Consider the following 17,655-nt stretch of genomic DNA (forward strand, 5'->3'; position numbering starts at 1 on the left):
TTCCTTGGAAGACTTGTGCTTCAGACCTTCCAACCAGCTCCACTGCCATTCTCTAGGCATTTTCCAGCCCCTCAATGTCTGTCTTGTCATGAGGGACACAAAAGTGGACACAGCACTCGAGGTGTGTCCTCACAAGTGCTGAGCATGGGGGGACAATCACTGTCCTGGTCCTGCTGGTCACACCATTTTTGATGTAAGCAATGCGTTCTATTAAAGGGATGCTGTCGATTTTATAAAATACCTGGGAGTAAACTTGCAAGACACAAGTTCCAACCCAATCTGAAATGTACACATTTAGAAGACAGAACAAAGGGTATATTAACAAGATTGCCTTTATTTTAATTTGAATTTTACATATAATAACTTTTATTCCAGCCACTGGGGTCAACTGACAGTCCCACAGAACAGTAATTTTTAAATTAATTACAGCTATAAATGCAGAGAGAGTCTCTGAGAACAGTTATCTTGAAAACCATATTAGGAACCACAGTAAAGAAAAAGCATATAAAAAGGTATTCAAAAAAGCAGGTTCACTTGTAATAATATGGTTACAGATTCTCCAAGAATCTCTCCCTTATTAACATTTTAATGTTTCAACTACAAATTAGCCACTATAGCAGACATTATAGCTTACAGAACAGAAACAAGCAGTTTTTGCAAGTAGCACAGCAGGCTCAGTGTCAGCAAGTGGAACATCACAGAGTACTGGAAATACTTATGATGGGACCCACATATTTCCATGTGTATCAGGTGCATCAGTGTAAGGAATATTCCAAATCCACGGCTGATCTGTAAACCAAAACAAAAACATACTCATGAAAAATTAATTTATCAAATGCAAAATTTGGTTCTCTTCCTCTTTTCCCTTTGGGGGAAGAGGAAGGTTGAAATTTTCATTGATTTTTAATTAACATCATGTGCAATTTCTGTTTAGTGCACATTTTTTTCTTTTTTTAAAACAGTAAGATATAGGGTTTTTAAAAGGCTTTGCTTTCCCCCTAGATATTATTTTAAATATAGTTATAACCCGACATGCTTACCAGCTGTATAAGAATTATATTTCAGATAATGTACAAGTACAGTAATGCAGCCAAATTTGGTATGGCCTAGTGCCAGCAAGTTTTGTGCTGCATCTCTCTTAATCCAATGTAATTATAAATAAGCACTGTAACATATTAATATCTTTACAGGGACAGTAAGAATTCAGTACCTAAGAATAACACTGCCTGACCTCTGAAAAGTTCCTATTTACCCCTCACTTTTTCAAACATTACACTTTCAGATGAGGAACAGGTCTGCACCACACAGTTCCCTCCCTCCCACTTCTCAGAATACAGAAGCTCTTTCCACTCTTGGGAAAGAGAAAAGGCAACATGCCAGAAGTTAACTGCTAGCTTTGCAACCTGCTCTGTGCTCTTCTTCCTACCATACATGTGGCACAAATGCAGCTGTTCTATGAATCCAAGGTATTATTCTACTTGCAGGCTACTCCTACTGAAATAGAGAAAAATCCTTTAACCCTTTTTTCAGTGAGTTTTCTCAATTAAGAAATTTGTATAAATCTAGCCTGGTTCTTCTCTCCATGTACAAAATGAGCCCTGAAGGAATACAATGACATTAATCTGTAATATGCATAGATTAAACTGAATTGTACCAAGGATGACAGGAATAGCTATTGATTGAGATTACTTTAATCCAATTTTAAATTTACAGGATCCAACGACAACTCTGACAATACAGGAAGTGAGAATTACTGTAGCAAGAAAAGGAGAGTAAGAAAGCCACAAAATCAGTAATGAAGGGTTACATAAAATACACAACAGCACAGTGTGACAAGTACCATGGCAATTAAACATGGGGCAGAGGGACCACTGCTATTAAGTACCCATTATTTATCACTTGTTACAGGAGTGTCCTTAATTCTCGTACTGCAGTTCCATATGTTGCAGTAAAACATAGCCCAGCTATGCATTTGTTCTAAAATGTGTCTATTTAGAGCAGGAAGAGAGCAGTAGGGTAGTTGGTTGGTTTTTTGTTACAGTGGACAGGTGATTTCAAAGCACATAAAAAATAAAAGCCATTAGAAACCAGAAGAAACTATAACACTGAAGTCACAGTGCACTGCGAGGAAAGCTCTCCAGGTTTCTGGCTGAACTGCAGGATATCTAGACTTTGAGTCACCTCTTAAAAAGAGAAAAAGTAGCATCATTATTTCCCTAAGCTTGTTTTATCAGTCTCCTGCTGGAGAGCCATGTGTACCTTTTGCATTTTAGGTGAATACCTTACCGGACAGTAAACATAAACAGTTAAAAAAATGGGTACAGAATAAAGCAAATGCTGGGAAAAGCACTGAGCATTTCAAACATACATTCAGATTTGAACACTGACCTCTATCTATGACATCAGAATAAATCCAGTCCCACTCAAGCACTGGAATCTGTCACTCAAGAGTACATTATGCAGCTCAGACCTATCCATCTTCCCTACTTTCCTACCATCTGGCAGTGACTCTGCTTAATTCAGCAAAACATGCAGGCAGAGAAAAACTTAAGATGTACAGAAATAACTCCAGTCACCTCCTTAAAGCATGCTGAGAGGTCTCAATACCTAATTTAGCTCTTTCTAATTGTAGCTATCTAAATAAAATTTGCTCAAGGTAGCTATTATTGTACTTGGAACTTTGTTCTGTTAATGGGATGCTGTTGATTTTCTAAAACAGCTGCCAGTATTTTAATAAGTCATGTGTAGAACTATTACTGATACAATTTATAATTCAGTTATTTATAAAATATCAGGTTCTATTTAAAACTATTCATCACTTTTAATAGGATCTATAACAGCAAGAGAAAGGCAATGACTGTGCACAAGTATCATATGATGGCAGCTATTTACTGTTGCACATGAAAATGACTGCCAAGCTTCTCAAAGTTAATTCCTTTGATCTTCATGGGGGGTGGAAACAAAAGCCCCATTAAATAATTTTTCAAGTGTCCTTAACATACCTACCTTCCACACATTTCAAGATCAGTGCTTCATTTCTGATAATACCCCAACGTTGTCTCAACTCCACCTCACTGGAGTTAGTGTTATCTACTAGGCTGGTACCACAGCTTTACTCTGGCCTCATATACAAGCAGCAGAACTCCAGCAGTGGAGTCAGCAATAAGTAAAATAAATGGGGCCATTCCAGTCCCACTGCTACTTAAACATTGTCTGAAAGCTCAGGTGGAGCACTTATACTCAGATTTTTGAACATTCTCTCACAATGTGAAAAAGACCACATTTTACTTAAAGGTAGAGAGGCTCTGGAGAACAAGACAAGTTCCTTTTGAGTAACACCTGAGTATCACTCAAAGAATCCATGCTGGCAGGCCACCTCAAGCCTTCATGTTCTCATAAATATGACAGATAGCAGTATAGTTAAAACTAGGAACACACAATTGAATAGCAAAGTACAAAACACAAAGAAAGCACCTTTGTGATACTCTTCCTATGGGTGTCTTTTGCATTGTGGAGATCTGGATGAGAAAATTCCTGGTTGATTTCTAAACCCAGAGACTGGATTCTTACCTCTACTTAATTTAAAAAGATAGCTTCAGAGCAACAAGTATTCACATATATAGAAAGGTTACAAATAACCAGACTTCAAGTCATTCTACATGGCAAACTCACTCCACACTGCATGAATCTGCATGTTTTTCCTTAAACATTTGCAAAAGGTGCACACTGCATTTCAGTCTCTCTTGTCCCCTCCCTCTGGATGAGCATGGCATTTGAAAAGGAACTAATCTTGTTCCTCTCAATGCAAAAATCATACTTAAAGATCTCAAGAAGGAGGAAAGGCAGATGGAGAATAGATGTAGGATCTGTATGAATATTCGCAAACAAAGTGATGATTTCTGAATGCCAGTACAATGATCACTTGTTGGGGGGGAGGGAAGAGAGAAAAAAGCACAACCCAGTACTGCAGTTTTAAACATAGGATTTGCTTTGTTTCTCAACCAAGTGCTGATGTGATAAGGGAAAAAAGTATTTTGCCCTTTTCTGAGACCTCCCTCAAACTGTTATTAAAAAACCTTGCTATACTTATGACTTAGAAGTTTTGAGTTCCCTCCACACAACAGATGTTTTCCTCAGTCAGTAAACCTTGTAATATCTAAATCACAAATGAAGTGAAACTTCTTGACTACAGTAAGCAACCTGTATTGGCAAGAGAGATAAAAGCAATACTGCAACTGAGATGTTATGATGGGAGCTCAATGAGAAAATGTTATACAACAAAATCTCAGTATTCATTTAAAAGATTCTACAAGAAAATAAAAATCCGAGTACTGTTAAAGACACAAAGAAATTTTATTTATAATGATATCTTGCTAAGTAAGATAGGCTATTGTGTGCATGATTCCCAAATACCAGAATGGATAATTTTCAGTTTCCCTTCCAAGGAACTCTCAAATCATACTGCTGGTCTGCAGGTTTCATTTATCTTAGTATCATTGATACGTTGAGCTTTGCAATTGTCTTTTTTATTATGACAGCCTGAATCTGTTGTTTAAGTACAGAAGCCTTCAGGAGATTGATGTATCTACATAATTTATTTATCTAGATATTGAGTAGCACTGTCACCTGCCAAATATTTTTTCTGAATTCTTTAAATGTTTTGCCCTAAAGATACATCTGCTGACCACAAATGGCCTTCTCCTGCTCAGCTGACTATTGGAGGTGATCAACTGCAATTGCTCAAAACAGCAATGTGAAAAGAGTTACTATTGTACATGTTGCACACAACAAATGTTATCTGCTAAGAATTAATGAGGTCCTTTGCCATGTCAGAATACGAATGATCTTATTCTTTATTTTAAAGCTGTTAGATGTAAAATATGCATGTTATTCCCTGCAACAAGGAATCAAGCAAGCCATGTATATCATGCATAAAATAACTGTTTTTTGCTGGTTGGTAATTTAAAGCATTTGTGAAGAAACAGTCTACAGGAAAAATGCCCAGGCAAAAGTCCCCTGTGCAACCTTAAGTCTGATCTGTCAGGATGTCACACTGTTAATTTTCTCAGACTTCAACTACAAATCTTGCATTCTGCACAAGATGGCTCAAATTACATCTAAGTTCCAAAACTAGACTGGGCATCATACATCTACCCTGAAAAAGAAAGCCCAAACCAAACTGCATTTTAAAATTCTTGAATTGACCAGCTACTGAAGCAAAATACTGACCATCTGGTGAATTTACCATCTCATGACAGTGCTCTCAACTAGCAATCTGAAGCACATCTCCCTTAGCCAAGCATGAGCTTCGAGCTCTAAGAAGCTGGCTGGTAACGTGTGGCAAATCAGATAGTCAAGTGGCTCCTTCTGGTCTGCACCCGATCTTAACATCACACAGAAGAGGCCAAACTAAATACTGACTCTGTAACTTGAGTTTCTTATAATACAAAGTGTTAATTTCTTTACAGTCACTATAAACAGCTGGGAGACCAAGTGTACTCAAATGTTACACTTGGACTCTGGGAGGTCCTCAGAGGCAGTGTCTGATGACAAGCTGCATCATGAGAGCTTCAATCTCAAACTAGGTTTACCAGTCAATAATAATGCTTTTGGTCCTGCAAAGGAAGGAAACTGAGACCAAAATGAATGAGATTGGTTCCAACCCTGGCTTCCTCACCCTGGGCTATGATTTACAATGGCAATATACACTTGTTGCTTGAAAAATTGATGACTAAACTTCTAAACACGCTTTGATTCATATTTACCATTGCTCTGAACCTTAAATAAGTGAAATATTTTCTGTTCAATGTATAATAATCACTAAAAACTGGACTAGCCTTCTAGTTGTCATCTACTAAAAGAAATTATAATTCTCTTAGACTTTGTACCATATTAGGCACACTGGAAGTACGTGAAGTTCTCTAAAAATTCATACAGGATTTCATACTAGCTCTTTCAAACCCCAGAAAGTACAAAGGTTTCAAGCAGCTATGCAACACTAATTAGAAGAACAAGGTAGTTACTGAAGAATATTAGTTACTTTCCCAGAAGTCTTCTATCTTAATTTCTTAAAAAATATTTTAACTACTTGACAGAAAAAGTAGTGCAGCATTCTTCTGAGTAGTGCAGAACTCAGAAGAAGAAACAAAGGTGAGAGAAAGGTGAAGACCACATACACTGGCCTTTTCCCAGAACTTATATTACCTCCTGAGAATATAAGTTTTTCCAGAACTTACAGGACCTCCTGTGAGGGAGCTCAGAGTGACAAAAAATTCCTATAGCTTTGCTGGACAAAACACCAATCTCTTCTTTTAAGCACTGTGCCAGTATCACAAAGCAGGTAAATGAAAATTCTTTCAACTCTTTAAGCAACAGGTTAAACACAAATACCTAAGTCTACCAGAGCTGGAGGCAAATATGCCATGAAGTCTTTCTTCCTTTTATGTGGCACATGTTATATGTAATAAATGAGATGCAGTGTTACTATAGTTTCCTGAAATAAATATTTACCAAATGTAATTTCACCAGACTCCCAATTCCCACTCATTGAAAATCAGACAAAATATCAATCACTGAATATCTGAAGTTACAAGAAAAAGGTAATTTGCTTTTCCATGTAAGCGTGGCAGTGGAACAGTGAACAGGGCCCTTCACAAAGGAGAGTGCTGTTCTTGTGAGATATGTTAAAGATCCTTTTGTGCATCCTTAACGAAATCACAGCTGACAGTGGTTGAAAACTTCAGCTAGAGAACTAATGAATTAAGTGGACTGTCAATTTCTGAACAATGCCTGAAGTTGTATTAAAGCTAATTTTCATCTCATTTCCCCACCATTTTTCCAGCCTCCTTACCATTTTTCCAGCATGAGATTTGACAGCTTTAGCCCCCATTTACCAAGGCTAAAATAGATTTCCACACTGGAACATAATGAAATCATCTTAATACATTTTTACAAGTTGTGAAAATTGTTCAGGAAAGATATCTTGAACAAAGGGCAAAACAACTGATGTAATTAATGTAATTGGCATGTAGAGAGACTAATATATAGCTTCACTCTAGATTCATCTCATCTGAGTTGGAACCTTATTTTCTTGCATATACATTTATCTTCTATATACTATTAATCGCCTAATAGTTTTTTTCTTTGCTCTCAATATATACAATTAAGAGAAAATTAAATAAGAAACAACTTGTTTATTAGAATGCATTTAACCCCCTATTTTATAGGGTTTTATTCCAGAGGGTTTAAGAAGTTACAGAGCATTTTGACCTAGGAGCTCATTCATTAGTTCAAAGATTTACTGAAACATTTGAGTTTCAATAAACTATCTGTGTCACTCCTATTTCAAGCTCCAGTCTTTCTTAGATCAAGGCTTCTCAAAAAGAAAATTAGTGACAATCTTTTTGACATTTGTTTTAAGGACAAAAATATAAAAACTTACTCTTCCCTAATATTGCAGGTTGCACATCAACATTATCCTCAATATATTTTTATATTTTTCAGCCATCACCCCATAATTGCACTTTTATAATTTTCCTGATTTGCATGTTCTAGAGATGATCTCAGAAACTGAGACAGTTGAGATTTTATACACCTCTTCAAGTTTATGAAATATAACCTATGAAATATAGAATGGAGCAGAAGCAACTCTTCTTTCTTCTGATTTACAGCAATTCTTCTACATTTGCACTACATTATTTCTTTCACATTCCACTTCCAGAGGACTATTTTTAGCTCATGCCTGCTCTCTTCCAAACATTCCCTTTTCAACACTCCTTCCCCTATTAGTTCCGCAAAAAAAAAATTTTGACTCCACAAAGAATTTCTTAATGCATATAAGAATCACGAAACAGGAATAAAAGCTAGCATTGAAATTATTGATCCAAAACTTAAACAATAAAGGAAAATATTAGAATAAAGAATCTTATAGTCGCTTTCATTGAAATCACAAGCAGAACATGGAACTGATATCAAATGGCATACAATCGCACCACAAAAAAGTTAAAATAAATCTTTGGAATACAGCAGTATTCAACTGACTCAGAGTTACTCAATTAGCTTGCTTCATATGCAGAATACAAGCCTGCTTTTGCTCTGAAGTCACACCTTACCTTTGCTTCCATACTGTTCTGGTGGGAGGTCATAAGGTACAGGAAAATATGTTGCTGAATCTTTCCTTCCTGGAAGCTTTTCCCTTCCTACATGGAAGTAACCTTTATCCAATCCCTGCGAAAGAAGGGAAAAATACAGAAGAAAAGATTCATTAGTTTCTGGGAGAAAAGACAAGCTTAATCTACAATAGATGCTTTCTCAGTGAGCTATTTTAATGATCAAAACTTTCTGCCTCCTTTACTGAGATTAGGTATTTCATGAAGCACCTTCATGTCTCAACTCAGCTTCTCTTACTTCCACTATTTCAGCTCTTCTCTTTTTATTACATCCATTGGCTAGGCCATGTGGGTCCATATTGGATATATTCTGCCTTCTCAGGCCCCTACACATACACCAATTTATTTCCACGTTCACTAGGTGACCTCCTTCAGTGTTTAATATTTAACTAAAGTGATAAGCATCTAAAATTTTTTCTTTGCTGCTTAGTTTCATTCTGACCACATTAACTGGGTGCTCACTATGTTTCATGGACTAAGCTAGAAATCACTTTGTGCTACAAAAACAAGTCTTCAAATCTGTGCTTTTCAGACATGTTGGCTAAGATCATCCACAGACACAAAAAAAATTTAAAGAAGATTTGAAACTGCTTGCACAGAAACTTCAAAGGCTACACTTACATTAGAATGACAGCATTACTGTCAAACAAGGTTAAAGACTAAAAAAAGAAAAAATGCAAAGGTAGACAGATTTAAAGGGATTCAAGTAACTTGGACAGATGGTATTGCTTAGCTACTTCTCCAGAGAAACTGGATCCCAACTGTAACGAGTTACACAAAAGCAAAATCTTAGTTCTGAACTTTCAAATAGCTTACTGTCAATCAAGTACAGTTTGATTAGAATAGACTAGAAATTTAAAGGCTATCAAGTTTCTTTATTTATAAGATATTACTGACAACAACTTTTCTTTCTAAAATCATAGAATAGTTTGGGTTGGAAGAGATCTTCAAGGGTCATCTAGTTCAATCCCTGTACACTGGGACAGGGACATCTTCCATTAGTAGCAGGTTGCTCAGAGCCCCATCCAACCTGATCCTGAATGTTCCTAAGGATGGGGTATCTACCACCTCTCAGGGCAACTTGTACCAATGTTTCACAACCCTCACAGTAAAGGATTTCTTCCTTACATCTGGTCTAAATATACCCTCTTCTAGTTTAGAACCACTGCCCCTTGTCCTGTCCCTACAGTTCCTACTAAAAAGTCTGTTCCCACCTTACTTATAAGCTCCCTTCAGGTACTAAAAGCCTGCAATAAAAGTTTCCTTGAAGCCTTCTCCAGGCTGAAGAAGCCCAAGCTCTGTCTTTCCCCATAAGGAGAGGTGCTCCAGCTCTGACCATTTTTGTGTCTCTTCTCTGGACTCAGTCCAACAGGTCCTTCCTGTGCTGGGATCCCAGAGCTGGATGCAGCACTGCAGGTGGGGTCTCATCAGAGCAAGGCAGAGCAGAGGGGCAGAATCCCCTCCCTCCCCTGCTGCCCACACTGCTTTGGATGCAGCCCAGGACACAACTGGCTTCCTGGGCTGTGAGTGTGCACATTGCCAGCCCATATCCAGTTTTTAACTTACACTTTATTCAAGCTCTGTGGTCCACCAGTCTGAGTTTCACAGCATTGCTGTTTTGTGACAGTACAAGCAAGCATCCTAATTACAAAAAAATCCTGTAGCATCCAAACACACACACTGTCTGAATGGAGAGTCCCATCTATACACAATACTGCAAGTCTTTCTTCACTGGAGTTTTACACCACCAAATGCCATCATTTTAAGTTGCAGACAGCAACATTCACATGACCACACAAAGCATGGGAATCAATGCAGCCTTGTGCCTTTTTTTCTTTAATATTCAAGAAGAATAGTAACCTAGAGAAAGGAGAGCTGCCAAAGACAATGTCAGACAGCAGTTCTAGCAAGTCAGTTCAAGAATCTCCTTTAGAATATAGATGCATCTTTTGTCTCATGACCCAAAGTCAGAGCAAACTATAGGTTATGATGTAAGAAACATATATTATTTCAAGGACTAAGCAAAAGCCACTGCCCTTTAAATAAAAGAACAGAGGAAACAAACAAACGAGGTCCATGCTAAAGGACTGTATGAAAGAAAATCCAGTTTCACCTTCCCTTTCTTATATAATTTCAGTCAGATATTTTGATAAATCTGCATTAAAACCAGGCTACAGCATTTTGTGGAGCTTAGCCTTGAGGTAACAAGTAATATGTTTAAAAGAGACCAATGTAAATATGCAAGATTGTTTTTAAAACCTCATAAACATCTAAGGATTTGAAAATGACTGGAAAAAAATTATAATTACTTACACAAAATGCAACAATCAAGTTGTAAAGCCTTACTTCCAAGGAATTTTAATCACTCAGGGATTGGTAGAAATGTCATGTAAAAAAGTGAAAACCATACTTCTGTTTGTAGTAGAAAGAACATGAAATATGTCAGCTCACAAACAGGAACTGTGTAAGTGGTGGTACTGAGAGATATTTTTTCATAATTCACAGCAGTCAGGTTGCACTTGGTGGGAGAGTCTGGGTGGTGTGTACTCCTAGATGCTGCTCACAAGGTGGCATTTAAATTGCCAGCATGTATGTGACATGTATGAGGTTTGATTGCCCAGACATCCCATGAGCTTCTCTTGTACATCACCTACAGAAGAAACGTGGAACAGCAGAGAAGGTTCCTCTGCCATATTGTGAGATGGTTCTTATGCCACAACAAACTTCATATGCCTGATCGACAGCACCTCCAATGCTGCTTGACTCAGCTCATCCCAAAACTGTTTTATTTCTCTGTCAGAATTTAACCTATAGAGATCTTCCATTCAGGAAATATTCATCTAAGAAAATACATTTGGTTTTCCTCAAAACACACTGGAGTAAGTGTCTAGTTTGTGGAATACATTCTTTAACAAGGCTCTCTGAGGAGATTCACATGCTTTTAAAAATAACTCATGTGTCTATCTTCACACAGAAATTGCAGTAAGTCACACACTTTGTCTGTTTTGAGCATTTCCTGAATGCTGACAGCTCTCACTGCTGTTTCCAAAAAACAAACCAGCAGGATCTTGCATAAAACAATTTTGTCTCACTTGTAAATTTTCCTCAGCCACGTTCTATTCTTTCAGGATTTTTCCCTCAGCAGCTTTATTGTGTTCTTTGACTGCTGCTTACAGCAATACATTTTGAAATGCTGATAAATACACACCTCAATTGGGAAAGAATTTTTTTTTACTTTTAAAACTTTATGTGCTGATATGGCTTCTATTAGTGCCTTAGCATCATACATTGAAAAAGCAGACATTGGAAAGAATGGAAAAAGGAAGTTTAACAGCTTTTAGAATACTACCTTCCAGTTTTTGAGTGTTTTTTGCCCCAAACATAAAGTAGATTGCAGGCTATAAAAAAAGAGATCACATAAGATAAAGGTAAGAGTTGCTAGCCCTATTGAAGTGGGAATTAAGACTGATACCATTACAGAATTTTGATCCTATTGAAGTAACTTTTAACAGGAAACAACTGATTATCCCACTGGATGATTATGGGAATAATGTTTCCAGTGCCAGTAAAAAGAAAAATAGTCCTCTTTGGCAAAACTATTTAAAACTTTCATGGTTTCGTCAGCAAAGAATTAAGGATGCACACAAACTTTACAGTGGCCATGCTCATCAGGCCAGCACAATACACAGCAAAATCCTTCCTCATCATTGGGTGCAATTATTCCAAAGAGAGCTTTATCCAACTGTATCAGAAGACTTTTTAATTTATCTATTTTTTTTCAAGAAGCCCACAGTGACAAACTCGGGTATCCAAACCCAAAGTTTCTCAGTTTGGAAAGTATGTGTCTGGGTGTCTTCAACACTGGAATTTGAAACCTTGCAGCAGTTGTGTGAACACTTAAAGCAAGGCTTAACATCTTGAAGTTTACATACAAAATCTTGCCTTACTTACACTGTATTAGCTTTCCCACTCCCACTCCATTTTACATGGGATGAAGGACTTAACCTAAAACTAGAGAAACCAAAGAAGGAAGTGCTACTACATTGCCTTGGAAGTTGCTGTTACAGCCAAAGAGCTTAACTGACTTGATTTTGGTTCTGGCTCTAAGTTGAGCTATGACTGAAGGTGCCTGTCTCAGTTATTTGAATGCAGCAAAAAATTAAGCAGTTCAGTTCTGAAAATCACATGCTAACGCCTGGCTGATTGCTAATCCAGATTCAGTTCATGCACCCAGACCCAGAGTCAACTACAAACCAGTACTTCACACCCCAGTGAGTACTCAACATCAAATACCTCACTTCAGAATCTGAAATACTGTTGTTAGTTGTCTGAGTTTGATTATCTAGATATAATTGCAGGATTTGATAGCACTAGGTAGGCACTTATGGGTAGGTTTTCAAGTTTAATAGCACCTGTTATATTTCTCTGAGTTTGTATTTCTAAAAGCTGACTGAGCCAGTACCATATTCAACAGACACAGAAACTGTGAGGAAGAACCATTTACTTAAAAGGCTTTCCATTAGTCATTTCCAAAATTTTTCAAACAAAATAATTACTGGAACATGCTTCCCAGAACTCCATGCTTTTTGGTCATTGCCTTCTCACTACATGTTTTACCTGTTAAAAGATGTACTTTATCTCAGCCTCTGGAAAGGAATCCCCAGCAGCTGAAAGAGCAAGTTGAAAAAGAGAGTGTAGATGTAGGAGGTGAGAAATAGAGATGGAAAGGGAAATGTAGTTCAAACACAGGACAATCTTTCTTATAAACATTATTTTTTACTCAACAGAAGCTTGTGATCTAATGCCAGCATCAGCTGATTTTTCCTTAAACACTAAAACTGTAAATGATAACATCTGCTGCTATATTGGGAACAACCATTCAACATATTTCTGAGAGTCTGTATTAGCACACCAGGCCAAGACCCAACCTCAAAGCATAATTCTGGAAGCATTTTTTAAGAAAGACAAAAACCGGCAGTCAGCTGATAGCAAGTGAGGAACGATCTACTTCCAAATTTGTATTCAGCAGAAAATAGAAGGCACAAACTGCAGAGCTAGAGGAGTTCTTAAGATAAGAGACATTAAGTGTGTGCTATGCAAATACACCAGGGTAGTGTGGCCAAGTAGCCCCAGGTGCTGAATTAAGGCTCCAATCTCTTCTGGGACACGGGTTAAACTTCTGTCACTGCCAGGGATATTTTAATGGTTGGATTATATTATCTTAAAGGTCTTTCCAGCCTAAATGATTCTGTGATTCCATGATGTTAAGTCTTAACTTCTACCAGAATACATGTCATGAACTTTGTGATAATACCACATGAAATAACCTAAAGAAACAGAACTATCAGAAACTGGCAGCATTAAATCAGCACTCTGATAGCTAGAGCACAGTGAGTCCCTCGAGGCCTAGGAAAGCTCAGTTATGTTTCAAAGCACTTCATGTATTTTATACTTTAAATAACTTTAGCTGTAAACAAGCATTTATGTTTCTAAAAATTTTAGTCTATTCCCAGTTCTCTGTTATCTTCACTTAAAACTACTCTGCCACATAGCATTGCAAAACCACAACGAACCAGTGTGACAAGTAGACTAAGCTATCAAAGAAGCACTTTTTATGCAGTTAACTGCAGGGCATATGCATAAGAAATTCATAAACTAAGCAGTGCAACTTGAGTATCAGGTGACTGCATGTACGTAAGCCCAGTATCAGTATTTGTCTGACTACCTCCTTGTTACCAAGAGTCTCTGCAGGCATTTCTCAGTGAAGAAAAGAAAGCAGCTGCAGTGTCTCTCCCTGCTTTGCTCCCACATACACTGTGGGATATCACATACATGTGATAATCAGGTGACTTGTTCTCTTCTGGTTGCCAGTCTTCGCAATTAATTATCAATATGTAAAAATTATCAAAAAATCTCCCCCCTAGGACCTGAGCAGGATAAGAACTCATCATTCTAGACAAAGATAAAGGTGTCTGGAAAGGGAAGAATGAAAAGGATGATTAGGGATCACATGTTCTTGCATCCTTCAGTGCAAGAAGAAAAAAACCTTTAAATGAGTAACTTTCAGAACTGCTTCATGTGACATTATTACATTGTGGAACCCAGCCAGAGCAGACTGTGACTGCCAAAAGCCTACAGACATTTAAGAGCAGACAAGAGATGCTCACAGGACAGACCTCTAAGCCATGAAACATGTAGCGACAAACTACTACATAAATGCCTGGCCATTATACTTTCCCACAAGCGTTTGCTTTTGACTACTAAGTTTTGAGATGTTCCTTTGATAGGACAAAGTAAAGCCTTCTACTCCCCCAACAATGGCTATTTTGAAGTAACCAGAGTGACAAAAAGGGAAAGATCTGGAAGCCTGGCTGTACTTCATACTGCACATCATGTTTCTTACCCAGATCCTTGCCATTTATTTCCATTTTCTATCCAAAACTTTATGAACCATCATTCTCCATAAGCTCTGGTTCCAGAACCAGGCTGAAAGGTACCTCAATATGATTTCCCCACTCACCTTTCTGCCCCTTGAATTGGTCCTTCCTACGTCTTCCTTGCATTAGCCCTCACCTATCATGTTGAGGTGGTTCATGGAATGACTTTGGAAACCTGTCCTGTTTTGGCCAGTCTGAGCTAGTTTAAGGGATAAGAAATCCACTCAGCACTGATGCCAGTAAGGCATCAGTGGGGTAGGGAATGAAGACAGCCAGAAAGTTGTGGTCAATGGCTCTATATCCAGGTGGAGACTGGTGATAAGTGATGTCCCTCAGTTCTGTCTTGGGACTGGTGCTCTTCAGCACCTCCACCAATAACACGGACAGCAGGACTGAGTGCTCCCTCAGCAAGCTTGTCTTGACACCAAGCTGAGTGGTGCAGCTGAAGGACAGAATGCCATCTACAGGAAGCTGGAAAAGCTCAAGAAATGAGCCCACAGGAATCTCATTAGCTTCAACAAAACCAAGAGCAAGGTGCTGCACCTGGGTCAGGGCAACCCCAGACAGGAGCACAGACTGAGAGAAGTCACTGAGAGCAGCCGGGTGGAGGAGGACTTGGGGTACAGGCCAGACATACCTGGCAGTATGAGCCAGTTGTGTCCTGGGCTGCATCCAAAGCAGTGTGGCCAGCAGGCAAGGGAGGAGATTCTGCTCCTCTGCTCTGATGAGATCTGCAGTGCTGCATCCACCTCTGGGGTCCCCAGCATGGACCTGTTACAGCAAGCCCACAGAAGGGCCACAAAGATCTTCAGAGGGCTGGAGCACCTCTTTTACAAAGATGTCCTGAGAACATTGGGATTGTTCAGCCTGGAGAAGACTCCTCATTTCAGCCTTCCAGTACTTAAAAGGAGTTTATAAAAATGCATATAGAGAGAATCCTGTGTAGAATGCAAGATTCAGGATAGAATGCAAGCCAAATGGTTCTCAGGGGGGTTTGGAGGAGGAGGTAGTAGTGGGAGGGGTTTTCATTGTTTCAGTGGGGTTTTTTAAATTAAAAATTTGCAGATTGGCAAGATCTAAAACTGGTATGGCCATTCTTGGCAAAAAGACTAACTCAAATATTCCTGATTTTCTACACATTTGAAGTATGCACAGAAAAGCCAGAACAAGAATACTCAAATTATGTTACATGACTGTGTCATCTGGTGATCATTTATGTTTATACAAACCCCATAATTTACTAGGTAGAAATATACCAGTACCATAAATTCTTTGCCTGGCAACACCTGGAGATAGCCAAACTGGAAGTTGGAGTACCCAACTTCCAAGAACATTATTTTATCCCTTTCAGGTCAGTTGCTGTTACAAGTCTAATTTTTGCACAACTTTGTTTGCCCAATGCTTCACTATTCTGTTATTAATAGTTTACACAAATGGTGTTTCCTTTCTTTAGAGCTCATTGATATAAAAAACAATTCTTCCTACTACAAGAAGCTGTAGGACTGTTCTTGTTTCACTCTCTGATAAACACATTTTCTTCCACATAAACCACGCTGGAGAAAAACATCTCAAGGTTCATATCATCAGAGACCTCACTACTATGCAAACTCATTATAAATGTTAAGAGTGAGATACAGGAATTCTTTAACTGCAGTCAGAAACCATCAATCTTAATATGCAATCTCAGGAGAGTACAATTATCCAGTTATGGTAGGCAAACATTTTTACAATGCCATAATGTTAGTAAATATTCATTTGGGACTACATTACTAATCAGCAGAAATGACAGAACATTATGTGATCATCTGTGAACATTCTCTAGGAAATAAATACTCTTTATCAGCAAAATACTTCTAAGGACTTTTAACATACAAATACTTTTTCAGAGAAAATGGCAGTTTCTTCCCTGGAAAGAAGAAATTTCACACAGGAAGAAGTTTGAGTGGTTTTAGATCATAGACTGACTGCAGTTGAGAACATTTTGGTACTGTCAGCTCAGAGAGAAGAAGGCATCAGCCATGTCTTGCACCTCCCCCATCAGGTAACAGACAAGGAAAGGAAAGGAAATAAAGAAGGGAAGCTTTTTTCTTAAATACAATGTACAATTAAGAACTTTCTACCACAGGATTTTGTAGAGGGCTAAAAACCAGCAAGTGTAGACCAATAAGAAGCTTGATATTAAGAGAGAGCCACATGACTGCAAATGCATTTCAGAGAATGAGCAAGAACTGAGCAACTGGTGTAAGATTAGAAATCATATCTCAAGTTACAACACACCCCCCCTCACTTCAATGTGAATATGCACACACAGCCTAGTTTTAAAAAGCATAAAAGAAGAGATTGATCATCCTTTACAGCAGCATTTAGGTATATGTCACAATTTCAAAATATTATTGCCTGTCAGTAAGAAGAAAAAAGTCACAGCAATACCAAATCCATACCTGCTGTGTAGAAAAACAAGACTCTATGAACACCTCACAAATTTGACTTCCTATTAACTTTTTAATCTGGAAATACAGAACCTATTGATCAGATTATTCAGTTATGCTTATATTCATAAATATTTGTAGATTTTCATCATATCCCAGGATCAGTGCTTGAACTATGAACTTACAAATGCTGAAGGCAAGAAAAGAACTCCAAGTTCATAAGAACGGATCATCAGTTGGCTGCCATTTTTCTCCAGAGCTCCCCAGGCTGCTTTAGATAGATTGGCACTGTGAAGAGAAACAAAGCATATTAGTGAGACACAATCTTCAATGCAGAAAATGTTTAAATAACATAGCCTAGCAATGTCCTTCTAGCAGGAGAACTTAAATTCAGTCAGAATAGTCTCACAAAAAGTGACTTGGTTGTTATTCCTTATTGCTATTTTTACAGCACAGTGGGAACAGAGACAATATGTAGAAAGGCATTCATACAACACATGTGGATAATTATATAAGCCTATTTCTGTCATGCAGATCTACAAGACAAATTCAGCCTTTTGAATCTTCTCTGCACATATCAGAAAGGAATTTGGTACTGGTAAATAGCTTCAATTTGATGAT

At 38.0% G+C, this 17,655-nt stretch overlaps 1 protein-coding gene across 4 annotated transcripts in view; it reads right to left on the reverse strand.

Annotated features, from left to right (window-relative positions):
* Window positions 1-316: 316 nt before the first annotated feature.
* TDP1 (tyrosyl-DNA phosphodiesterase 1) overlaps window positions 317-17,655 on the reverse strand; it is a 40,621-nt gene continuing 23,282 nt past the window's right edge. For 3 of the 4 annotated variants that reach the window (XM_064423611.1, XM_064423615.1, XM_064423614.1), the window contains exons 14-16: window positions 17,220-17,322; window positions 8,112-8,226; window positions 317-789 (exon numbers count right to left, since the gene is read on the reverse strand). In XM_064423611.1, the coding sequence (XP_064279681.1) occupies window positions 716-789; window positions 8,112-8,226; window positions 17,220-17,322 (292 nt within the window). In that variant the 3' untranslated portion in view covers window positions 317-715. Of the gene's footprint in view, window positions 790-8,111; window positions 8,227-12,787; window positions 12,836-17,219; window positions 17,323-17,655 lie in introns of those variants that run through there. The other variant, XM_064423612.1, reaches the window with a different exon arrangement.

This window comes from Passer domesticus, chromosome 6, assembly GCF_036417665.1.
Source record: "Passer domesticus isolate bPasDom1 chromosome 6, bPasDom1.hap1, whole genome shotgun sequence".
Classification (NCBI taxonomy): domain Eukaryota; kingdom Metazoa; phylum Chordata; class Aves; order Passeriformes; family Passeridae; genus Passer; species Passer domesticus.